Below are 26,338 nucleotides of genomic sequence, written 5' to 3' on the forward strand. Positions count from 1 at the left end.
AGTTGTGCAGCCCTCTGCCTTCTATCTTCTCCTCTACTGGGAGAAGCCAAGCTACAGATTTTACTAACTTGTTCTCACTTTTTTCTGAGGTCCCTTTTCAGTAGCAGTTTCTGGGCCTCAGCTGCTGTCTCTTCTCTTATCTCCCCCAGCTCTCCCCTCCAGGACTGAAAAATAACGGTGAGCAGCACTGCTTTGGAAAGGGTATTCTCTATGAAGCCCATCTGTAGGTAGTAGAGAAGAGATTGCCTCGGTAAAGAAATCCATCTGCTTTGTTCATCCTCAAGACTCTTGAAATGGCTTAATTTAAGGCTATTATTTTCTGATTCTTGATGAGCTTTCACGTGGCCTCCTAGATATCCAATGAGCCATTCTCTTCTCACACTGCTACAGAAGATGCCCTGAGCACCGTGCTGGTGGGGCAGCACTGTATGAATGAGGCATTGTCTTTATACATTTACAAAGACATCTTTGTACTCATATCCAACCGACAGTTCACCTCTACTTATCTATCCCTCTTTGTCTACTATTATAATTATACCTGTGAGGTAGACACTCAAATAAGCTGGGCAAACAGGAGTGGAACAGAGATTCAGATAATACCCATGGGCAGTGGATATTGTTTACATGTTTATCTGTTGTGTGAATTCTTTAAACCCTATAAAGACCTGACATGCAACCCTAAGACTGTTTACTTCCACTGAGTAGTGGAAGAATGCCACAGAATCTTGCCATGACTACCACTCCTGTGGCAGCGACTCTCTTGGAGGCTTATGGTGATGACAGGGCACTGCACACACCTGCAGAGAATGTCTGAAACTATACCAGGGAGATCAATGAATAAGGTAGATTGTGATGAGTGTTTGCATTTTATTTCGTCTTGAAAAGAACCCCTAATTCCCTCCTCCCAACACAAGCCTCTTGAAATGACAGTGATACTGAGGCCAAATCAAGTAGTAGGCTGGTCTGGGAGTTCTTCTCTGGTGTGGATGCAAAGGTTGTTGCATTTTTTGGCTGGATCAGTGTCACAATCAGGTAGTCCAGGTGAGTCAGTCAGCCTGGGTTTCCTTCTACGAGAGCCTCCTCTTGAGCTCACTGCATGACCTCATGTGTTTGTTTCCTGCAGCAGCAGGGTCACTTATGCTGGCCAGTGGTTCAGATGACCCTATGGACAGAGGCTCCTGTACTCCAGCTGCCCACAGTTCCTTTCCAGATGTAGGGAACAAGTAGTGTGGAAGGAGGTCAGACCTGCAGAAGGAGATCAGATGGACTCATCGTCTTGGTTTTCTAAAGACATAGATGTGTCTGCTTATAGATTTTAATAGTTAAATAGCTGGAGGAAGCTCAGCTGAGGACACTGTGATTCTGTCAGAGCACAAGGTTATGGGCCAGGTTTGTTTCCTTACCTGTGAAATGGTCAGACCATGATCTCTCAGGACCCTGGGCTCCATGATCCAGATGATCATTATGGAGACTCACGGCCCGTGTGCATGTGTGCTTACGTCTCAGAGGGATGCTACATCCTCAGTGTTCTTTCCAAAGTCTATTATAGAATTTTCTAGTTTGTTTTTAGCCCCAGAAAGTTACAATGCCCTTGTTGACTTAAAATCCAAGAAGTCATAATTTAGGTCAACCTTGAGTTCTGAATTGTCTTAGTCCAGTTTCCACAAAGGTGGTTCCTAGGAAGCATGGACATTTGACTAGGGGCTGGAGGATGGGAAGAAATTTGAGCTGGAAGTCAGGAAAGTAGGCTCCAGACCAAACTCAGGCACTGAGTCTGTGCTCCTTGAGAAGTAGACACCAAGGTGATCCTTCTGACTGGGAAGATGCTGTCTCCAGTTATAAACTGGAGGTGAGGGCTGGGGATTTAGCTCAGTGGTTTTGCTGCCTGCTGTGCAAACGCAAGGACCCGAGTTTGATCCCTCGTAGCAAAAAATAAATAAATAAATAAATAAATAAATAAACTGGAGGTGAATTCTTGGACCAATCTCAGTGGTGAGGGTGAGGGGTGTGGGATTCAGGGAGTCTGAGGTAGCCCTTCCCAGTTTAACAAAATGTTGTTTCCCCAGATATCTGGTGTAAAAATCATATCCTCTTAAAAAGATGACTAATATAATATTTAGGGGTCAAACAGATTTTGAGGTGGGGTAAGGATCCCAATCAAGGCTACAGGTACTTCTAAAAACTCATGAAGTTAATTGATAAGGATAAACGTGATATGGGGGCAACTCTGAAACAGTATATAAGAATAAGGATCAGAAAAATATCTGAGTTCTTAATTTTGGGAAGCACATCATTATCACACAATTATTAACCATTTAGGAAGTTTCTATCCCCTACTCATCTATCAAAACCTTGACCCTCACCTGTGTTCATAAAATAAATCATGAGATTGCATTAAACCTTATCCCAAAAGATGTTTTACAAGGCTGAGTGTTTTGAAGATCCTAAGCAGATCTCTAGAGGATGAGACATTTATGTAGTCCTTGCTCATACCCAGGGACTGCAAGGTCATCAGCCTGCTGAACTTCTGAAGCAGCTCTCATGTTTGTTCAGAAGCAAGTTGTTGTGTCCTCTAGAATTCCCTGAGACAAATTATTTTTTTCTTGTCCATAGGATATTTTAAGGCAAATTATTTTAAAGTGCCATAAGGTAAAAATGAATGTAGTTACTATCTGCTTCATGACAGACTTTGCTGCACAAAGGGTGTCTGCAAACCTTTGTAAAGGATAATATGTCATAAAGTCAGGCTTTGAACTTAAAATTTAGTATAAATATATACTAATTTAACAAATGTAGTCCAATAGGTTTCCTGACATTTGTAACCAAAAATATAACAAATACAGTAGGAAAATATGTCTAGCAAGAGGAAAAAATTTGGATTAACTGCTATAGATCACAGACCATCAGCATCCTGACCTGATCCAGAGGTGACCTGGTGTTACCCTTCTAAGAAGAAATACACCAGGTAACAAAAGAGTGGGAGAATTGGTAATTCTGCTAAACCATCTCTCTACCTAATTGTATTCTGTGTTATAAAAAGGATTCACAACTGCAAGAGGCTTTCAAGGAATAATTTTTGGCTGCTGTTAACAGCAACTACAAGATCTATAAAATGAGAAACTGTTGCTGGAAAATCAGCAAAACTAACCTTCTTTAGACAGACGTCTTTGCTTGGCATTCCTGGGCCCTCTGTGGGGCAGAAGCAAAGACGACATTGCCAAGTGGCCACAAGGTATACATCAGTTAGGAGGAAGTGGAAACATTCATCACATAAGCACTGCCTTGCAGAAGACTGTTTCAGTCATCAGCTGAATTTGAGTTTTTCTTGCAACCAATCAAAATATTGGTTGGGAGGAATGACAATTCTATGGAAATAGGGTTTTGCATATCTTTGCTATTTGGGAAAATGCTTTGATGTACTCTCTAGGAAAGGCAGGAGAGAACAGCTGAGAACCCAGACCTTCTATTGCTCCTTCCTCCATCATCTTGATACTTTTGTAGGCTACACAGAGCCCTCTTCCTAAAAAGACGCTATCTCTTGCTCTAACCAAATGTGTCCCCATTGAAAGAATGTGTCAGTTAATTTCTTTGAAATGCAAAGTTATGACTAAACACAGGTGTCAAGTATCCCAAGTATCTCCCCTACCTTCCCTGCTTCTTATTTCTAAAATACCAGGATTTTTTTTCTATAAGCAAAATATGTGGTTAAGTTCTTTTCAAAAATGCCCTCCCATAACGTCTAAATGGTTTGCAGGTTAGGACAAGACCCATACAGCTACTGGCCCATAAATCCTTTAGCACAGAACTAGCAGGTTGTTGTGGGGATGTGTTGGGGATTTGTGGGGGATGTGGTATGAGTCTGAGCCTTGGGGCACGGGAGGCCCAGTGGACCAGCTAGGCCCCAGAGCCAAGATCTGCCTCCAGCAGTGCCCTGAGAGAGAGTAGCAGCAGTACCTTGGCTTGTTGTCTGGCTCCAGCAGCTCGAGGGTGCAAAGGGAGGTCATGAGTTTCAGTCTGCTGTTTAGCAAAGTTCACAAATACCTGGAGGCAAAAGAGCAAGAGTAAGTAGATGCCTCCCAAAAAACAGCACCCTACACCCACCTACCCCCTTTGCTCTGTTTTTTCCAGTTAATGTACAGTCCTGCTGGGGTAGGTTGTGTCCTGCCAGGGGGAAACACCCACAGAAGCCCCAACCCAGTGCCTGGACAGGGCTTGCTGCTTAGACTCCCCATCTAAGCCAAGGGAGTTCCTACTGGAGGATTCAGAGGCCTTTGGGCACAAGATGGTGGAGTGAACAAGGCAAGGGGGATTCTCAGCTAGCACCATCTCAGTTCACTGAAAAAAAAACTGGGGGGAAAAAAGGTATTCGATCTCTTTTCTGTTCTTCATTCAGTGTGCCCCCAATTCCTGCCTAAGGAGTCCCAGTGTGTCCTTCACCTGCTTCGGGCTGACAAGAAAGTGCAGGTGAACAATGGTGAGTGAGATAAGCTAGACACAGAAAGTTAACTATTGCATGTTTCTCTTACATGAGAAACCAAAAATAATTAAAAAGTAAAATAAAAGAGAGATTGTAAAAACCAGGGAGGCAGACCTTTTGGGAAAGGAAAAGGGAAAGGGATTGGGAGAGATTAGGAAGAGGGGATCAAGGGATTGAAAACGATCAAAAAATCACACACACACCACACACATTTATATTTATATTTATATATCAGTTCCCCAAAATGAATGTAACTATTGTATATTGCAAACATACACTAATAAAAGAAAAAAGAAGGTGTGGGTGAGCCACCTCCTCAAGGAGCAGAGGGGGATTTGCTTGTTTTCACTGCTTTATTGAACTGTCTTTAAGGATGTTTATTTTTAAAAAGAATACATTATAAAAACCTTCCTTAGAAACAACCTAAATGTCTATTGGTGAGTGAATGGATGGATGGCACATACAATGGAATATTATTCAGCCTTATAAAGGAAGGAAATTCTCACACATGCTATGCCATGGATGGAGCCTTGAGGACATTATGCTAAGTGAAATAAGCAGTCAGAAGAGAAAATATATGATGCTCACTTCTGTGGGATACCCAGAATAATTAAGTTTCACAGACACAGAGAGTACAGTGATGGCTGCCAGGGCCTGAGGTGGGAGAGGAGAAGAAAATGCAAAATAACTGTCCAGTGCAAATGTAGTTAACACCCCTGAACTAATACACTTAAAAAGTGGTTAAGATGGCAAATTTTTATATATTTCCATTAAAAATACACATCGGGCACATGTTTATCAAAACTCATATAACTGAACAGTTAAAATAGGTACAATTCCTACATATAAATTATTCATTAATAAAGTTGATTTGAAAAGAAAAAAGCCCACCACCACAAACCAAGAAGAATGAAATAACGTATTAAGTGGGCAATGATATAAACAATAAAGTTTACTGATTACTAAAATATCACTAGAATACAATTTCTGATGTACTGGGTTTTACCCTAATGGACAGAGGGACAAGACTGAAGGCTTAAAAAAAATCAAGAATGTCGCGTGTGGTTCTGGTGTCAGTTGTGCCCCACAGGGGATTCTGGTGGAGCTACTGTGCCCCCTGCTCTGCACTGGGGCCTGGGATGAACTTGCCTGGTCCAGCGTGGTCTGTGTGACCGAGTACTCCTCGATGAGCAGGCTGTCCTTGTGGGAGATGAGCAGCTGGAAGATCCTGGCCAGGGAGGAGGAGGAGACCTGGAACTGGAGCATGTTGTAGTGCCTCTCCCGCTGCACGCTGCCAGGAAAGTTCCCTTGGAAGAACTGCTCCACCAGGTTCAGGTCAGGGAGGAGGTCGTCCTTTGGGGACTTGATTTTCATTGTGACAATGTAGCCATCTCCAAACCTGGGGGTGCACAATATGGTACAATCTGCATATGGAAGGTCTAAAGTAATCCCAGAAAGGACTAGACTTATCAGGCATGCTGGGGATTAAAGATCCATCCCATTGATAATGTATGCATGCTTATTTCTCAGACAAAGAAGTAGAAATGGCAAATAAACATATGAAAAAAATGTTCAACATCACTGGTCATTTGAGAGATGCAAATGAAAACAACACTGAGATTCCACCTCACTCCAGAAAGAATGGCTGCTATCATGAAATCAACCAATAACAAATGCTGGCGGGGCTGTGGGGGAAAGAGGAACCCTGCTCCACTCCTGGTGGGAGTGTAGACTGGTGCAACCACTGTGGAAAGCAGTATGGAGATACCTCAAAGAACTAGGATTGGAAGTCCCATTTGACCCAGCTATTCCCCTGCTGGGGATCTTCCCCAAAGAATTAAAAGAATCATACCACAGTGATATATGTGCACCCATGTTCACAGCAGCATAATTTGTAATAGCTAAAACTTGGAAGCAGCCCAATTGCCCATCAACTGGAGACTGGATCCAAAACATGTGTTTTTTTTTTTAATATAAAGGAGTACTACTTAGCCATAAAACATGAGAAATTAGAGACATTTATAGCTAAATGGATGCACATTGAGGTGATACTCTTAAGTGAAATAAATAGGACACACATGTGTAAATACCGAATAGTTTCTCTGGTGTGAGAAACTGAAAGTGTAAATAAGGACTAAAAGGTAAAATAGATTATGTGAAATAGGAAGAAAAGGGGTAAAGGGGAAGGGTAAGTGGGAGGGTTAGGGGAAAGGGAAGAAGGGAATGGAATTAATATGAGAAAATGAAAAAAAGGAAACAAAGTCTTTGTAAATAGGGAGGAATGGAGGGGTTGAAGGGAGGGGAGGGGAAGGGAGAAAAAAAGAATTTTGGAGGTGGGTTGTACTAGGTTAAGTTCTGTCTGAATAATATAACAAAGAACCATGGTTAATTTTTAAAAATGTATCATGCTTAAAACTAGGAGGAAAAAAATGTGATAGTTTTTGGAGAAATTGTTTGGTACCAGTTTTTAGAGGTCTAAATGTCTGTGTGGTAAAGTGGGACAGATATATTTGCTGAAGTTAGTGGTGGTTGTAGCCCCTTGTAGAGATCCCAGCCCCACCCATGAATATGTATGGCCAGTGCAGACTGAGTATGCCAAGAACTGACTGGCCTTCATGGGACTGGCAAGGGGGCAGCAAAGGCTTGGGAAAGCAGCCCTTCACTGCAGAAGCAAATAAGAGGTATCAGGGCCAGGGCTTTAATGCTTCCCTCCTCCCTTCTCCAGGTTTGCGGGTAACCCTCACGTGGATGAAGGATAGTCCACCAGAGGGTGTGCGTGACCAGCTGGTAACCACACATGGTTATGTCAGGTGTATTGTGTCAGCTATAACTTACTGCAATGCTCCCTCCATGGGGCTGGAATGTAGTTCAGTCACAGAGTACTTGCCTAGCAATGGACACAGTTATGGGTTCAAAAAAATTCCCTTCATGATCTAGGGCTCTTCTCTGCAGTAAGATCCCTTTCACTTTCAGCTCCAGGAAACCGGCTATCCCTCCATACAGGGACATACTTCCTCACCTTCTCTATCACAGGGATAATTGAGGAATGAGAGGAAAGGAGTAACGGAACATCCTCCTGCAGCTGGGCACAGGGAGTTGTTGACACAAGTCTGGTGATATCACTTGCTGATGTTCCCATAGTTTGTGTAATCTCCAAACTCCAGTGTTCAAGAAGTCAGGGTCAAATGCCCAATTGCTAAATACAGATAATCTGTTAGACCTTTTCCTCAGTCATTTGTCTTCCCTGATGCAGGTAAAGAAAGATGTTTTCTGTGCAATATACTGCTGTGGACCATCAAGATTACTCATCTCAGCATAGATAAGGTGTATTCTGTGCTGTCCCTTTCAACAAATAGTCTAATTTATATTCTGGGTCTTCTGTAAGTGTGTTAAGTAAGTGAATGACAACCATAAGTTCACTTTTTCTCAGGTTATTAGGCATGTCAGAATGCAAAGGAGCATAGTAATATTATGATAATCTTATTTTAACTGATTGTAAGCTTTGGCATACAAACCATGAATAATAAGGATTTAGAACAGTTTATAGTTTATGAGTACGGGATAATTAGGCTCAGGATTATTAGCATTGCTGGTTTGTCACATAATACAAGGCCAATTTTCAAACTCAAAAGCATACAATATTCTAGGAAGGAAAACTGATTCTCAAGCTGTTTGGTCTCCTAATCATGCCTACATTTGTTGTGGGCTCTTACGAAACAGTCCAGGGGTTCTGAATCTGTCAGAATAAATGGGTCAATACTAAGCAGGTAGCAGTGGCCCTCCCTCACTCCCATGCTGGGATGGAAATGTCCCCCATCCAGAGACTTCTCCCAGCTTTCAACCATAAGCAGTTAGCCCAATAAAAGGAGCTTATCAGCACACTGACTTTCTCCATCTGCTTCTGGAGAATAAGGCCCAGTTACCACCAGCCTTTGCCTGTGGGATGGGAGGGAAGCAGGACCTTTCCAAGTATCTGTGGGAGCACAGGGCCTGGCTGAGCCCCTCTGGAGGCAGCAAAGGGTGTGTCCCCTCCTTCTGCTTACTTGTACTTGAGGTGCTGAATGGTGCCCAGGCACTGAAAAGTGCCCTTCACCATGATGGCCAGCCGGGTGCACAGTGCCTCACATTCTTCCATGCTATGGGGTGGGAAAGAGGAGGTGAGGCAGTGTGGGAGGGATGCCCATCTGCTGTCCCCATCCTGGGAATCTCTTGCCTGTGGGAAGTGAGGACCACGGCTCTCCCTTCTCTGATGAGGCTCACAATGGTGTTCCACAGCATGCGGCGTGCCTGAGGGTCCATCCCTGTGGTGGGCTCATCCTGTGGGGTGGGAAAGAGCAGGGAGTGGACTTGAAAGTGGCCTTTTTAGTCACTGCATCCTCCCTGGGCTGACCTCCTCTGAGCAGCTCTGGTCTAAGAAGAATAATCTGACAGACAGGTTCAGTATATAGCCGCTCCCCAGCTGCACAAGATAGGGGGTACACGGATGGAGGTGGTGAATCAGAGTGAAGAAACTGTACACCTTCAGATTCATTTCAGCCTGTGAGTAGATTAAGGCTGATTAAGGCAATGGTAGAATTATCCTTAAAACAGGAAAGAAATAAACAAAAACCCCTCAAGTACGTATTGGTAGGAGGCAGGGAGAAAACCCAAGTAGCTTTGTGTGACACGCGCCCACCTCAGCCTCCAACTCCATGGCCTGGGGTGTAGCGCCTGGTCCAGCTCAGGTCACAGGAGACTCTGACCTAGGCCAATGCTTCTGTCCACTTTGGGTCCCACACAATACTCCTCAGGTGGTAGTAATAGTACAGTCTTTCCCAAAGTAGGGTGAACTTCCCCTTGGGGCACTTGTGGACCCCTGAGAGACTTCCCAGGGACTCACAGACTGCATTATGACTTGTTTCCCTTAAGAGTGGTGCACCAAACACTGGGCTAATTTGCTCAAAAGGAGGCACACAGGGAGGAATCCAGACCAAAGCAAACCGCTGCATTTTCTAAAGCTGCTGACCCAGAACATATTTCCCCAAACCCAGAAAGGCAGATGTGCAACAGCTCTTAGAGCTGGTTGTCCCTGCAGGTTGCGGTGCCCTCACCAGCAGCACCAGCGGTGGGCAGCCAATGAGCGCGATGGCTGTGGAGAGTTTCCTCTTATTGCCCCCACTGTAGGTGCCGGCCAGGCGGTCGGCGTAGAGAGACAGTCCCAGGCTCTGAATACCCCAGTTTGCAACCTAGGGAAGAGAAAGAAATCCCGTTTGGCAAAGGTGAAGAAGCCAACATCACACACTTCCAATTCAAAGCTGTGGGTTCCCAGGTCTCACCCTTCAGGATGACAGGCCCAGCTAGGCTAAAGCAGAGCCACCCGCTGGTTCATATCCTTTGGCACGCATTTCAGGGCCAGTCTCCTCTCCACTCTATACTTTTGGTTATAGTGTGGCCTATTCAGCTAAGCACCCATTGGGTGCAGCCCCCTGGGAAACGGCCTTCAGCCTTACAAAGAGTGAGACAGTATTTCTTATCCAGTTCCTGGGACTATGGTTAAGAGTAGAAGAGTCTAGGGTCTCTTTGAGAAGCTGAAGGATCCAAGACTTGGACAGGGACATATGTAAAGTCTTGAGCACTCAATGCACCTACTCTGAGCCAAGCACTGTATTAGGCCATTGCCTGTGTATACACCAGTGAAATGGCAGACAATAGAAATAAGCAGAATGACAGGAGGTAACAATGCTTTGAGGGAACTATGATAGAGAATAATGGGTGGGGTGAGGGTGTATGGGCACAGGAAGAAGCTAGCAAGTCCTTGGAGACAGTTCACTGAGCTTTTGCCTTCTGCATTTGTTGTACTCTCTGCCTGGAATGTCCTTCCCCTAGATATCTACATGGCTTACTCGCCTCATTTAGGTTTTCATTTGAAAGTCACCTCCTCTGTGAGGCTTCCCTTGGGCCATGCTACCTAAAAGTGCAAACCTCAGCCCAACAATTCTTCCCTGCTTAGTTCCTCCCCTCAGGACTTTACATACTCAAACTGGATATTTTTCTTACGTATCTATTGTTTGTCCCATCCACTAGAATGTAAACTCCATTTTAAACTTTTTATTGGGACATTGTTTCAAACTTACAAGAATGTGTAAGAATAAAAATAGTATAAAGAATATGCCCTCCCTCAGTTTTTTTCTGACTCCTCTGTCCCTTCTAAATACTTCAGTGCATATTTCTCAAAACTACTGTATTCTCTTACACAACCCCACTTCAGTTATTAGTGTCAGTAAATTTAATATTGTTATACTTTATCATACAGAGTTTAGTTTTGTGAATTGGCTCAATAATGTCCTTCATATCATTTTTTTCCCTTCAGCACAAGATTCAGTCCACTGTCTATCATTCAGTCATCATGTTTGTTTAGTCTCCTGTGATCAGAAACTTTTTCAGGGCTTGCTCTGTCTTTATGACTGATATTTTTATTTTTATTTTTTATTTTGGTACCGGGGATCGAACTCGGGCCCTTGCACTTGCGCAGCAGGCAGCGAAACCACTGAGCTAAATCCCCGGCCCTATGACTGATATTTTAAAAGAATATAGGCCTTCCTTTTTTACTTTAGTAAGCAGAATGTTCCTTCTTTGGAGTTTGTCTGATGTTTCCTCATGATAAGGTTCAGGTTACAGATTTTCAGCCAGCATTCTGTGTATGTGAAGTTGTGTCCTTCACGGGGTATCATGTCTGGGTACATGAGATGTCCACCCGCCTCTTACAGATGATGATAATTTTGATCACTCTGTTAACATGTTGTCTAATTTTTCCATTGTAAAATTGTTTCCCTCTTGCAACAAATAAGCAACTTGTGAAGATGTTCTTTTAAAAGCCATGAAATAGCTTGCTCCTCATCAAAAATTTCCCCTCAATTTATTATCTTTTGGTGATCTTTGTGCAATCTAATCTTTCATATGGTCATTACAAAATGATTTTTCAACTTAAGAACTTCTTCACACTAATCATTTGGCTCTCAGCACTCGATTGTAAGCAAGCCCTTCTCTCCTTCCTGTCTGTTTATTTAACTATTTAGCAGTATGGACTTATAAATTCCTACTTTTCCTCTAATAAAAAAAGTTTTATCACCTATCATCGTATTTAATTGTTTTGATGCTCAATTTATTCCCTATTTTGCCAGTGGGAGGTTCTTAGGACATGCCTCATCATTTGTTTAAAAGGACTTATTTTTCGGGCACAATAGATGTTTCAACCTTGGAATTTGTCACTTATGCAAACAAGTATATTTCCCTGTACTGGGAAATTGTGCAGAGACCAAAATCTGGGCAATAGGTATGCTTGGTGCCATTGGGATATTTTTGCTTCTTGTCCTTTTCAAAGGACAGATACACATATACACATAAAAATGCACATACATATGCATGAATATGTGCAGTACACATTAGCACATTTACATGCATACACAATATATGTATATAAATATTTCATGAATTCACAGTGATGTCACCAATTCCAATCCATTCCCCCTCCATATGATTATGACATTTGAAGCAAAACTGAGTTTATTTCAGTTTATATTCAGTGTTAGGCTTTCCTTTTGTCCCTTTTTGTCACTTTTATACCTTTCTGTTCTTACTGATGTTGTTTTATTTTTGACTATGAAGAACATTAACATGTTTTTAAAATTAACACTGTATAAAAAGATAGCCTCAGAGAAATTTTATTCCTCCAAACTTTCTTTTACTCTGGTTCCTTCTTATTCATCACTAAATTCACTATTTTCTCATTTATCCTTCTTCTTCTTTTTTCTTTTTTGGTACCGGGATCGAACTCGGGACCTTGCACTTTGAAGCAGGTGGCAGCACCACTGAGATAAATCCTCAGCTCCCATTTATCCTTCTTATGTACTATTCATATAGGTAAGCAGATAGATGCATGATTTCTTGTTTTTCCTACTTTTAAAAAATGTAGTGTTCTGTCTACATGTTCTCTTTTATACTTTGGGTTTTTTTATTTAACAATATTAGAAATAACTCCATATCAGCTCACAGAAATATTTCTTATACTTATGGCTATAAAATTTTGTTGTGTATATTTTTCCTACTCTTAAAAAAATGGGGGGGAACCCCTTTCTGGGCCCCCTTCTTTCTCTCTTAGAAACTTTCTTTTCCTCAATAAATTTCTCCTACTCTTAAAAACTTTTTTAAATTTTTTTGTATACATGTCATAAACTACTCAACCAATTTACTATCTAGGATAATATCCAGGATTTTGCAATTACAATGCAACAAATAACTTTGTGTGTATGGGTTTTTTAAAAATTTGGGATGAGTATCTTCAGGTTAAAATTCCCAGAAGTGTGATTGCTGGGTTAAAGGGTAATGCCATGTATCATCTTGTTAGATATGAGGGCAGAGATTTACTTTTTTGCCTGGTTTGTTCACTGCTATCTCCCTGGCTTCTAGGAGAGTACTTCGCAAATAGTAGATACTACTGAGCATTTGTTAGAATGAATGAGCCGATAGTGTGCTCTAGTTTCCCACATCTAAGTACACATATTCCATAAAGCTGGCTTATGATTTAACAAACTCTTAAGCAGCCACAACAAATCACTCTTTTACCTTTTCAATTTCTTCTGCTGGTATACCTCGAAGCCGAGCGTAAAGGTAAAGATGTTCTCGGCCTGTGAGCAGGTCATCAATTGCATCAAACTGAGGACAGTAGCCCATTCTTTGATGAACATCAAAAATATTGGTTAAAATGCTGCAAGAAGAAAAAGAAATTGATGCATTTCCTTCATACAGGGAGTGACTAGAGAGCTGGGACTGGAGAGATTTCTCCCAGTGGGATAAAGAAGCTGCCTCTTCTCTTTCCCACTGCTTTAGAAATACACACCACATTTGGAAATTGAAGCAGAGACTCTTTGCTTAGAGACATGAAGATCAGGATTCTGAGCTTTGAATCCAGTCAGAGCCTTTCAGTTTTCCATGTCTAAGATTAATTGAATACCTGTTCCTCACAAGTCAGCTTTGGTTTGGATTGGATTGCTTCACTTGTGAGTTTAAAAACAAAGGGAAGATCAGGTTTAAGAAAGTGATCCGTAGTTTTAAATCCCTTTCAGACATTTGGGAAACTAGAAAATATAGATGCTTCCAATGTAAGTACACTTTTCCATCTGTATTTATTGATTCAGTATTGAAAGAGGAACAATAAGATACCTACCACACCAAGAGGCCAGCAGGGAACAGAGATAAAGTGAATTGGGTTCTATCAACTCACTTTGCCTAATGTATTCTCCCCCACTGGTGATACAGTGACTTTATGAAAAATACATTGACTTAATAAAAAATAAACTGTACATAGATTATTTGGTCTAAGCTAGTCCCTTTCTTCTTAGATTAGGGTCTATAAATAAAAGATGGATAAAATAGGATGTGACAGAAAGAAGTCACTGCAGTTCCTCTCTGACAAAAGTCATGAAGAGTCTGGCTGGGGTAATTAAAACCACCTAGGAAAGCAAGGAAAGTTAGTCCTTTGACAAATACATAGAGCTAGCCAACCAGAGAACCAGTCTTTAACCTGTGGTTTCTTTCTAGCTTTCAGCTTAGTTTTACTTTCTGGACATCAGACTGTATCTCACTTCCACCAAAACTTGATGTCACCTTGTAAGTCATTATATGCTTCCCCTGACCTTCTGTGTGTCTAGATGTCCCTCTTGTGTCTAGATGTCCCCCCAAAGCTTCGTGCAGTCTTTTTCAAAGGTAGCTAAATCTGGAATGTGTGATGCTAGGATTGAGGGCGTGTGATTAGTGAACCACTATGCATGAGTGATTGGTTTGGCACCACCCTAATCTCGGTAGTCTGAATGAGATAAAAGGAGCAGAAAGACAAGGTCTTGTTACCTTTGCTACTTTGAGTGTGCCATGTTGTAAAGCAAATAAATCTTTCCCCCTTTAATTTTGGATATTGGGTATTTTGTCTCAGCAATTAGAGAAAAGTAACCAACACACCCTCTTTCTCCATAACTCCTTTATTTACAACCATGAAGTCACCTTCTTGGCTATAGGTTAAGCTAGATCAGAAGATGAGATTGACCCAGCCATGACCTGGCTCTGCCCCATCGGTCCCTTTGCCACAGGCCCATCAGGGATAGTCATGAAAGTCTGGGAAGCCAAATTTATCCTATCTGAGCGACTGAGGTATGCTCAGGATAGCCCTGCCTACTGGGCACCAAGCTATGCTGAGGATGGTTTGCAGGTAAAGACAAGAGGCCTTAGTCAAGCACATATGAGCAGTGCTTGTCTTCACTTGTAAACGGGAACAGCATCCCTCTGGGCAGACTTACTGTGTGTAAGCTTTGCTGTTCAAGGAATATGCAGCAAAGAGACCAACAAGCAAGAGCTCATCCTCTCTCTCTTGTCTCATAGAAGACCAGTCTGTTTAAACTTTATTACAGGGGATGGCAGTCACCCTCAGAAGCCAAGGGAAAAGGCCATTTTCCCTTTACGCTCCTTGATCTGACAAAGCTAAGCATCAGCACACAAATAACCAGCGCAGATTAAGGCCCATAAATGCCCTTAAATAAGCCCCTATCTTGAAACTCAACCTGGAGAAAGAAGTTCTTAACCTGGCACCCAGGAGCTCCAGCACAATCGTAAGTGTGTTTTAGGGCTTAATAAATTCCCTGAAACTTTTTGTAGAACTGTGTGTGGGGAGGCAATGGTGTGTTCCAATATAGGAGAACACAAGAGTTCATTGGATGCTCAGAGGAGTTTATGACCCCAAAGAGATGAAGAACCATTGACTTAGAGCTTCCCATTGACTTAGAACTTTCCAAGATCTCACGTTAACAGAGTAATCTTGTGACAATCATAGTTAAATTCATTTTTCCAGTAGGTCTATGTCTTGTATTTTTCGGACCATGCTTTCTGGAAGCTCCCTCCTCCACACAGGTCATTTAGGTCTCTGAGTCACCCTAATACAGAGTCTGAAGATCACTCTCCCTATGCTGGAATAGGGACAAGGACTAGAACCTGTGAGAGACACCCTGAGACAGGAAGGGCAGGGCACTCACCTCTTGCCTGCTACAGTGGCATCACCTGAGGTCACTGTGGTCTCCCCAGTGAGCATCTTGAATGTGGTTGTTTTGCCAGCTCCATTCACTCCAAGTAGGCCAAAGCACTAGAAGAAAACAGAGAACTAGCCTTGCCCTAGAGACCGAGAAGGTCTGGAATGTCAGGGCCCAGGGGCCAGGGTGTGACCTGGGGGAGGGATTTCAGACCCAGGCTGCCATTACAAAGGCTACTACTACTGACACAAAACACATCTAGTCCCAACTGACATGGGCATTAGGTGGACCTCGAAGACTGAGAACAATAGTAACAACAACAACAACAACAACAAAGGATGCAAAATACTTCATTTATAATGGGCTATATTAATTACAAAATGAAATGATAATATTTTAGATATATTGGTTAAAATATAAAATACTGTATGTGACTTGCATTAGATTCCTATTGTATAGCTTTGCTTTAGAGGGGGGAAGAGCTATGCATAAAAGCTAGTTCTCTGAAGCCCTTTCATGCTAGTCTGGAGGGTTCCTACCTCTCCAGGGCGGACCCCAACACACAGCCTGTCCGCTGCTGGGCTGGAGGAGCCTGAATAAACCTGCAAGATCCAGAGAAAATGGGCTGAGGGCTGAGGCAGGGTTAGGGCAGGGAGGAAAAAAGGAAGAAGGGAGCAAAGGGTGGTTTGGAAGAACCACCAGGGCTAGGAGGTTACATATCGATGCGGTATTAAGAGAGGGGCTGTGAGCTCTGAAAAGTCTGTGGATGCCCCATGCTGTGCAGAACTAGAAAGGAGACAGTTTGGTGATGCTCAAGATGAATAGCAGTGACAAGCATGGAAACTAGACAAGTTACAACACAGAAATGATGACTCCACATAGTGACATTAGGAAAACAGAGTCCTGGCATAAGTAAACCACTCATTTTGCAGAAGGAATACGGCAACACTGTGCCATGTGGCTCCAAATTGTACCTCCAAACCAACACACCTACACCTATCCTTTACCTTGGTTAGTTCATTTAGCCTTAGGATATCAGTTTTATTTCCTCCACTGGTAATTCTTTGTCTTTCTTCAGCCACATCATCATCTTCATCAACAATGGGCTCCTTAGCAGGCTCAGCAACCCTAGAGGAAGGAAAATGGACAGATTTGAGCTGGGAATACACACACTTGGCACTATATTTTTCATCTGACTTTTCTTCCCATTCCCTCACTTCTGCTCCCCTGAGATTCTATCTCCTAAGGTTTTAATCCTAATAGGCTCGTAAGAGGAGGGACAACAGGCAAAAAGGCTGAGGGGTCATGTGCTTATGGGTTCCAGTCTCATCTCCCCATGTGTGACCTTGGGCACGTGATTGGACTTTTCTGAGCCTTTCCTCCTTCAACCATATGATGGGGAAGGGAGAAGAATATCTACCCCACAGGGTCATGTGAAGATGAACAATGTCTGGCACAGAGTAGAAATGCAGGACCTGAGAGGTGCTATGCCTGAGACCCTTTACCTCTGGCAAGTATTCAGCAAAGATTAATTACTACCTACCAAGCTCCCTACTTCCTCCAGTGCATCCTGCCATTCCAGCCTTTTCAAAACAGTGCGATCAATTTGTCACCCCATGCCGCTAAATTTTCTATAATTCTACATTTGCTATAGGCTAAAACCCTAACTCCTCAGCTGCAATCTCAGAGTCCTGCAATAGAGTTCCACCTACTCTTTGCACCTGCTCATCTCTTGCACTCACTGTTCTATAAACCATGGGCATCTTCCCCTGGTCCTCAGCCCACACTGCTCATTCCCACCTCCCAGCCTCAGCAACCCTGCCCCACAAGCCTCTCCATCCTTACAGAAATAATCTCTTCTCTGAAACCCTCCCCAACCACCTAGACCTCCAGTCTTTCCTGCTTCCCTTGCTGGTCACATTCAGTCCATTACCGAGTCTTGTTTAATATATCTCCTGCTATTTACCCAGTTGACCCATTTCTCTCCATCTCCCGAGGCTGCCATCTCTATCCAGGCCACCTTTGTCTCTTGCCTGGCTACCAAGATGGCCTTCTATCTAGTCTCCTGCTCTCAAGATCATGTCACTCCCTTGATAAAAACACCTCAGGGGTTCCATATTGTGCTCAAGTTTGGATCCCAAGTCATTCATATGGGGCTATCTCGTGACCTGGCTCTGCCTACCCTTCCAGACTTGCTTCCTGCCCCTCTTTACCTTCTCCTTTCATGGTTTTCCTGAACTCCCTCCATCCTGTGCACCAATCTTACTCTATGAGGCTGCTGCACCTTTGTAGAGGCCTGTCCTCTACCAAGAGCCACCCCCCTATTCCTGGCTGCCTCTCAGTATAGGCATCGCTATGAGGCGGAAGCCAGAGACTGTGGTCACTTTTCCGGTACTCTCTAGGTCATCAGGCAGGCAGGAGTCACTCAATTGTTTTGTTTGTTTGTTTGTTTGTTTGTTTGTGGTACTGGGGATCGAACTTAGGTCCTTGTGCTTGTGAGGCAGGCCCCGCAGTCACTCCATTGTGTTGGCATCAGAGTTTGCAGCTAAGGAGCTGATTTGGTAATTAACTCTTTCTTTTTCTCCTCTAAAAGATGTGGCCAAAGCTCAGTGGGACCTAGAAGAGCCAAGGGTCCCAAGGACGATGATTGCTTACAATGTCTCCCACAACTGGAGTCACTTCCTGACCATGTTTTACTCAAACTGTGTTGATTTGTTATCTCATCGAATCCCTACAACCCTGTGAGTAGGGCAGTAGATTCGTTTCTATCAAGACAAATCCCTATGGATCAAATCCTAAAAAAAACACAACAAAAAATGGGTTCTCAGAATCTTCATTTACATTTTCTCAGCTGACTTGGCTTGAGAGGAGGGAAGGCTAAGAAACAAATACAGTCAAGAAAGCTTGTTAGGGAGGACTTAGTGGTTGCCCTCCAGGGCCCTGGGCTTGGTCAGTGAAAATCTGGCCTGCAGAAGGGCTGCTCTCCTGGAGCCCCAGGGCAGAATGGAGAAGGGAGGATCCCAGGAGAGAATGGCTGGGCTGGGGCCCTGGCCAGCTGGCCTGGCTGTTGGAAAGTCTTGGTGAAGTTAGGGTTGGCAGCTATCTACTCTGGTTCCAGGGATGGAGGCTGATTATTACCTCTACCCCTCCACAGGCTCCTGCCTGCCTCACCTGGCACCTTCAACCCCTAAATTATTCTTCTCTTCTCTGGTCCTGCTCCATGTAAATCTCTAATTAGCAAAGGGGTCCACTTTGTTGCTTTTCTCATGAATATGTAACCCTCCTAGTACTTTGGATATCCCTTAATCATTGTTATTAACATCTTATCATTTAATTTAAAATGAAGTAAGGTGTAATTAAATGAGAAGATTAAATATTAGGGATTGAAACTAGTAACATTGCATTTTAAATATTTTAAAGTTGAGTGTTGGACTAAATTCTAGCATGCCTTTTTTTTTTTTTGTACTGGGGATCAAACTCGGGTCCTTGTGCTTGCAAGGCAGGTCGAGGAACCACTGAGCTAAATCCCTGGCCCCTAGCATGCGTATTTTAACTCATCTCTACCCTGTGTTATTTGGAACAAGCCAGGACTTGAGAATATAAATAACCATCACATAAGCTCTGAGGAAAGAAGTGACCATGTCAGTATGAAGTCTGGTTCTGGACACACTGAGCTTCCCATTGGTACCCTCAGAATATGACAAGCATGTACCATCTGGTGAGGAAGAAATGGTGCTGGACCAAGAGGGTCAGAAGGAAATACACCACCCCTTCTACTGCCATGGCAACCAGGTTCTTCCCAATCATGTCCCACTGGAATGGATTTGAAGAGTGCTCTTTACCTGGGGAGAGAAGCCACTGACATCAACAGGAACTGAGTCTGCATGAGGTGTCCCAGCTCACCCCTAAAGACCAGGCTACAATGACACCAGGGCCATCTAGACTGGGCCTTATGCAATGGATTATGTAAAAGCGAAATATGAGTCTCATCTTATCTCCCCTAGTCAGAGAGGGAAGGGTAAAAGTCTGCCCTTGACCCTTCTGTGTTTCCTCGGCTGGAAACAGCCACCCTAGTGCCTTCTAGATGGCAGGGCAATTCCAGGCCAGCAGAGCAGCACCAAGACGTCCTTCCAGCCCCAGCCCAGGATGCAGGTCTGATGTAGGAACTTCTGCTATGATCCTCCCAGCCTCCATGCATCCAGGGCCCATTACCATTGGCCTTGAATGCCACCCACCAAACCGGGCATAGACATCTGTCACAGCTTGGCTCACTGCCAGGTCAATGAGGCCCCGGCCCAGGCAGAAGTGAGGGAAGATAATGAGCAACTTCCTCAGCATGGCGTTGAACCTGGCCAGAGTCTGAAATAGAGAACAATGACTGTTGGGAGTGGGGGCTGAGGCTGCCTGCTACCTCCTGAGCAGGTGGACCCAGATGGCCCCACAGGGAAGGACCAGGGGAAGTGGGCAGATCAACACATCCTTGGAGCCAGGCTGGCCACCAGAGGGCCTTGTCAAGTAGAACACAGAGGGTTTGACATGAAAGTCCTCAAGTGTTTACAGATGATGCCACAGGACAGGGCCAAGGAAGGAATCAATTTATGACTAATCAATGCTGGGGCTCCCTGCATGTTTCTGGTGGGCAGGAGGTGACACCTTCCTAGATCCAGGCAGCATTTTCTAAATATTTACTGTGTCCAGTACTGTAGGCACTGGGGCTAACTACAGAACCTATGTTGCTTTCCTTAACCCTGGGTAGCTGTGTAGAAAAGGGCTATCTGTGGAGAAGCAGCCACCTCCTGTGGTCTGCTTGGCAGCTCACCTGCTGACTATGATCACAGGGAGCCCCCTTAGGCAGTTGGTGGCAGGACCTGAAGCGGCTCCTGGGAGTGTGGCACAGGTATCTCCGTTGGTACGCCTGTGAGTTATCTCTGGATGGAGGCTTTTTATCAGGCGTATCTTAGTCTAGCATGAACCACCCAAGAGCAGGCCCCGAGCTATCTCCTGGCTCTGCCTCTCAGCTCGGAACAGGGCAGCTGCCATTGTCTAGGGAGTGCTGGGCACAGCCTCCTGCTAAAAGGTAGATGGTATAACAAGACAGTGAGGCCAGTAAAGCTTGGCTAGGCCACGGGTGTCCACTCCATCGGGCCCACCCATCCTCTACAACCTCCTTCTCTGCAGCCTGAGCATCTTTTCTCAGGTTCCCTCTTCCTTCTCTACCTACTCTCTCTTTTTCCAGAATGTACTGTGTTCCTTCACCTCCCTGCCTTTGCATTTGCAGTTTCTAGCACCTATTTCTCACAGCAGCAAAGGGTGGCTTTTTTCCTTTCTGCTCTCTGACAGATTCCTGCCCTTCTTTAGAGAGCTTTCTCAGATAGCCCCTTTTCTCTTAAGTCTCTTCAGAGTACCATGGTAAAACATCCATTCCTAGTAGTACTTACTATTCTCATGATTACTTACTTATTGTTTTAACCTGCTGCTTTCTCCACTAGTCACTGATACCCTGGAGGGCAGGGACTGGGTCCTTATTATTTTCCTAAATCATTTGCACAATGGTTATAGTAGGCAGTTCATTATTTATAGATGGGCTAATACAATTTTATTTATTCTAGGACAGGTCAAGTTGAATTTCCTGCACTAATACTGTCCTAACTCTTGTAGCCCAGCTTTCTGGTCCACTCTTATCTGTAGTACTTTACTTGCCTTGCTCCTTTGATTGTACATAGCATACTGTCTTATGCAATGTTCCATATTGTGGCTTATGTTCATTGCTAACTTGGTGTGCAGGTCCTTCCGGAGAAGGAAACTGGGTGAATCAGAAACAGGGGTAGGAAGGACATTTTTCACTGTGCACCTTTTGTTCCTTTTCCATTTTGAAATCCCTTGAATATGTTATTGGAGAGAGAGGAGGAGGGAGAGGAAGGAGAAAAACCTAACACCCAAAATTCCCAAGCAAACTTTCTTGAAAGAGTAAGAAAATCTAAAAAGTTAGGATGATGGGAAGTAATTTATAGCTTGCAGATTAGGTTTAGAAAATCATCTTACTAAGAGCGAAAGAAAAAAGGGAGTGAGGAAGGGAGGTGGTAATACTCATCTATACACTAAGCACTCACACATACAGTACAGTGCTTTCCATGGCTCTGCTTGACCAATACATTAATCAAACATGTGTCCTACATTAATCAAACATGAAACCAAGAAAGAAGAAAATCATGCTTACCTGGTTATTCTCAAATAATTCCAAGATGAAGGTGATGGCGCTGCTGTTGATTCCGATGAACAGATTAGCACAAGACAAAGCCACATAAGCTGTGCTGGGGACATCAAACAGGAAGGATGCTGGGTACATCATGGGAATGACTGCCCATCTGTGTGAGATGACACAATTCTGTGGGACAGAGTTCCAATTTCCATTCCATCAGCCTAACCTCTAAATACATTGCATTTTCATCATGTATAATATGACACATTGGAATTGGTCAGAGTCTCAGGGGGAAGAGAGACACTCTATCTCTTGGTTTCTGTGCCTCATCTTTAAACAGAAAATAATGCCTACCCTGACTACCTCACAGGTTTTGTGAGGAGCAAATGAGACAGTAGCTGTGCATGTGCTTTGCGATTATAAAATTTTATGCAATGCACAGGGGGGTTCTCTGCCCTGAAATGCTTCCTGCTCTAGGTTAGATTAGTAAAACAGAGCTAAAAGTCCAGGAAGCTCATTTTCACACTTCGCTAAATAGTTCATGTTGCTTCCAAATTCTCCATTTCCCAGAGAGATGATTAGAGATCATTGTTCTGGTAAGACTACCAGCCCTCATAGCAAGGGCCAAGTTGCATTATTTCCATTTTACAGATGAGAAAACTGAGGCCCAGACAAGTGAATTACTTGTCTATGTTTACTCTTGCAGCAAGCAGTAGGCCTGGGATACAAAGTTGCATATTTTGCTGTGGAATTCTACTGGACTTAATCTCTGCCATCCTCTAGCCTGACTCAGGAGAAGCTTTCCAACTGGAGTTTTCTCCTGTATGCAAATAACTCCTGGTAGTACAGATGGAGACATTGAGAGTCTGATTGGCCACAGATGAATCAGAATCAGAGTGCAGGAAGAGCCGAGGTGTGACCAATTCTTAGTTTTTAGTCAAGGCCACAATTGAAGTGGAAGAAAAGTCAGGCCAGGTAGAGCTCCTCTCATTGTTCCTGGGCTCAGAAATACCTTCACTGGTAGAGTCAGAAACAGAAGCCAGACAGATTCCTAGTTAGCAGACAAAGCCCCTGCCTGGGGCAGACTTGCCACCAGAAGATAATTCTCCTTTCCTTGGCCTCCCTTTGGTGGCCTTAGCTAGTAGCCTGAACAGCGTACCCATACAGCATGAGCAGTGCAACGAGGGCAGGAAGATTTTCTGTGGAAGTGTAGGCTTTCTTCTGAAACCTAATGAAGATGCCAACCACCAGTCCTGCGCTCACAGCGTAATTCATCTTGAAGAGAGAAGAGGGCAGTAAGTCAGTGAGTCTCTAGAATCTATGCTTCTTGTTCTATAAACTGAGGGGTGAGACCAGGCTCCTCCAGCTCGCAGGGCATGGGACTGATTCCATGTGTCTAAATAGTTCTTTGTTAGCAAATATATGTTAAACCACTCCTAGTCCCCCATGATAAGATAGGGATCCAAAATGTCCTCCCAAAGGCTCACTGTATTGAGGGTTTGGCTGCCAGCTGAAGGGCTTGGGGGAGGTGATGGGATCATGAGGGTTCCAACTTCACAGAGTGGCTTAATCCATTCATGGCGTTACAGTTTCATGGCGTTACAGTTTCATGGCGTTATTGGGAGGTGATGGAAACATGAAGTGGGCCTTGATGGAGAAATTAGGCCACTGGGAGTCTTGGGGCTATATTTTGTCCATGGTCCCTTCCTCTGTCTCTCTGTCTCTGCTTCTTTGCTTTCAGCTGTTATGAGAGGAGCAGCTTTGCTCTGCCATGCCCTGTGCCATGATGTGCTGCCTCACCACAGGCCCTTAAAGAACGAAGCCAGCCAACCATGGCTTGAAACTTCTAATGTGAACCTAAGTTAATCAGTAAATCTTTCCTCTTTTAGTTGATTTTCTCAGGTATTTTGTCATAGCAACAAAAAGCTGACTGACACATCCCACTCCATTACTAGGGATTGAACTCATGGCCTTCACACTGAGCTACATTCCTAGTCCTTTCTCATTTTTTATTTTGAAACAGGGTCTCCCTAAGTCACTAAGTTGCTAAGTTGAGGCAGGGTCTTGCTATATCACTAAGTCACCTGTGATCCTTCTGCCTCAGCCTCCCACAGTGCTGGGATTACAGGCATACATCACTCTACTTGGCTAGCAGACACCTTCTAAAGTGACAAAGCAAACATCTCAATAATAGGACAACTGGAAATTAGAAGCAGGAAAATAGGGTGCAAAAAGAAGAGCCCAGCTTCAGTTCTGTGGCTCTCTTGCAAGGACACTCAACCTCCATCTAATCCTGAGGAAGGCTCCCAAATTTAAGGGCATTCTGCAAATAACTGGCATCTTCAGAAAGGTCAAGACCATGAACGTTAAGGAAAGACTGAGGAACCGTTCTAGGCCGAAGGAGACTGAAAAGGCAGGATAACCAGACACAAGGCATAATTCTGAGCTAGGTTCTTTTCTAGAAAAGACATTATTAGCACCACTGATGAAGCCTAAGTGGAGTCTGGGAATAGGGTGGTGATGATGCTCGTGTGTGTGTGTGTGTGTGTGTGTGTGTGTGTGTGTGTCTGAGAGAGAGAGAGAGAGAGCGCGCAAGGGGGGCATCTTGAGAATAAGTTACTCTCAAAACTAGCTCAGAAAAGTTTCCCTCTGTACTTCCCATTTTCCCATAAATCTGTGATTGTTTCAAAATTTAAGAGAAGAACAGATGACACATATAAAAACATAAGAATAGGGCCGGGGATTTAGCTCAGTGGTTCTGCTGCCTGCCCCGCAAGCGCAAGGTCCTCAGTTCAATCCCCAGTACCGAAGAAAAAAACAAAACAAAAACCAAAAACCATAAGAATTTAAAACATCACAGTTGTTCTAGGTGATTGATATAAACAATAATTGTTATTCAAAGGTGACTTTCAACCATGTGTTGTCCTTTGCCTTTGGTTAATGAGGATGATAAGCTCTAGCATCATGGACCCTCGAGTTCAGATTTCAGGCCAGCTTGAAACTTTTAGAACATCAAGAAGGTTGCCAGTGCCACCCCACCCCTCGCCATCCCCATCTTGTAACCCTCCCTAGGACAGCTCAGCCTCTCAATCTCATCTCCCCCATTCCCTCTTTACCCTTCTAGCCATCTCTACAGCTCAGAGACCCCTCTCTGTAGCCAGCCACACACAGGGGACTCCCAAGTGTAAATTCTACTCCTCATCTTTTAAAAAGTAAAATAAAAACACAGCACTTTAAGAAGTAGCTCTTTAGTGCAGGGAAGCCTAGTGCCTTTCATGTTAAAATCATAGGGCCACTGGGACCCCATCCCGTGAGAGGCTTGCAGCTTCTTACCTCCTCTTCCCCTTTGACTATTTTTGTGTGGACAGAAGAGAAAGGAAAGTATTTAGTTGCTACTGAAAATTTCTAGTTTTACATTGTTAAGTAACAAGTGCTTAATGAGTTGAGTAAAACAAAGCAAGTAAATCATGTCTTTAGGAATTCTAATATTTGGCATCATTAAAAGCCACACGGAGGGGGTCAGTTGTGCTGATATATCTTATTATCACGTGGGGGCTCATGTTGGTCTTAGAATGCCAAGTTAAAACCCTAAAGACTTACTAAAGACATCCAGAAGAAACAGGTTGGTGCCATAATGACCCCTGCTACCTTATAAACAGACCTCTGCTACCAACTGAGGTTGACCTTGTGGGCCATCAAAAGGTACCCCGTTTTGATTCCTCTTTGCCCTCACTAACTTTGGTTGTGAGAGAGGTGACATTTTGCTGTGGATTTGATAAATTCTTTCTTAATTTTCCTTAAAGTGGAGGCTAATCTGATGGAGAGAAGGTCTTGTTACTTTGGGGTAGTAAAATAAAGCTACTGGGTAGAGTTAATAGACTTGGCAAGTGAAAATATACAATGCCCATTTAAACTTGAATTTCAAATAAATAACTAATTTTTTTTTAGTTAAGTATATTGCATGAAACACACTTTGTTTACCAGAAATTCAGATTTAACTGAGTATCTGATATTTATCTAGTGACCTACCACAGGGGAAATTGTACCCTTACCCTTTTGGGGGATGAGGCAGAATTTTAGAAGGGAATATTGGATGAAGGACTCCTTGATACTACTTTCCCAGATCCAAACTCTTCTTGGGAAGGGCAGCCTCATACCTGCCCAGCAATTCTTTGGAGAAGCCCCCTTGGTGCAAGACATGGTGAGCCCCTACCCAATGAGTATTAAGCTGTCCCTGGAGCCCCTTGAGCTCCTTATGTGTTCCTAGTAAGATGTCAAAGGTCAGAGACACAGGGCTGAGGGCCCAGCAATTCCAGCAGCCTCAGCCATGCATGACCCCCTCCCTGCCATGTCTCCTTTGCAGAGAACACACAAGTATCACCTTGGGCCCTGAGGTGAGGGGAGACCTGACACTCACAATGTCCCAGAAGAAGTTGGTCAGCCAGTAGGTGGTGGAACTCACTCCACTGATAAACTGGAGGTGCTTAGCTTTAGTCACCCTCTCTTGGGTCAAGTAAAGAACAAAGCTGGCTGGGACGAAGGACATGGCGAAAATCACACAGATGGCAACCACAGCATCCACTGAAGTGGTCAGCCTGCAGAGGACCAAAAATG

At 43.7% G+C, this 26,338-nt stretch overlaps 1 protein-coding gene across 1 annotated transcript in view; it reads right to left on the reverse strand.

The window, feature by feature from the left end:
• Nucleotides 1-1,057: 1,057 nt before the first annotated feature.
• The window catches only part of Abca4 (ATP binding cassette subfamily A member 4), a 124,910-nt gene continuing 99,629 nt past the window's right edge, over nucleotides 1,058-26,338 (reverse strand). Inside the window, exons 37-51 of the mRNA XM_087212638.1 lie at nucleotides 26,142-26,319; nucleotides 22,884-22,999; nucleotides 21,743-21,890; nucleotides 19,761-19,884; nucleotides 19,238-19,367; nucleotides 16,533-16,653; nucleotides 16,065-16,127; nucleotides 15,532-15,638; nucleotides 13,079-13,220; nucleotides 9,568-9,702; nucleotides 8,691-8,794; nucleotides 8,521-8,613; nucleotides 5,627-5,876; nucleotides 3,955-4,041; nucleotides 1,058-1,245 (exon numbers count right to left, since the gene is read on the reverse strand). Coding sequence (XP_087068764.1) covers nucleotides 1,240-1,245; nucleotides 3,955-4,041; nucleotides 5,627-5,876; nucleotides 8,521-8,613; nucleotides 8,691-8,794; nucleotides 9,568-9,702; nucleotides 13,079-13,220; nucleotides 15,532-15,638; nucleotides 16,065-16,127; nucleotides 16,533-16,653; nucleotides 19,238-19,367; nucleotides 19,761-19,884; nucleotides 21,743-21,890; nucleotides 22,884-22,999; nucleotides 26,142-26,319 — 1,804 coding nt within the window. The 3' untranslated portion in view covers nucleotides 1,058-1,239. The remainder of the gene's footprint in view (nucleotides 1,246-3,954; nucleotides 4,042-5,626; nucleotides 5,877-8,520; nucleotides 8,614-8,690; nucleotides 8,795-9,567; nucleotides 9,703-13,078; nucleotides 13,221-15,531; nucleotides 15,639-16,064; nucleotides 16,128-16,532; nucleotides 16,654-19,237; nucleotides 19,368-19,760; nucleotides 19,885-21,742; nucleotides 21,891-22,883; nucleotides 23,000-26,141; nucleotides 26,320-26,338) is intronic.

Source organism: Heterocephalus glaber, unplaced genomic scaffold (genome assembly GCF_053883595.1).
Source record: "Heterocephalus glaber isolate CG9 unplaced genomic scaffold, H.glaber_assembly_v1.0 deba00001442, whole genome shotgun sequence".
Taxonomy (NCBI): Eukaryota; Metazoa; Chordata; class Mammalia; order Rodentia; family Bathyergidae; genus Heterocephalus; species Heterocephalus glaber.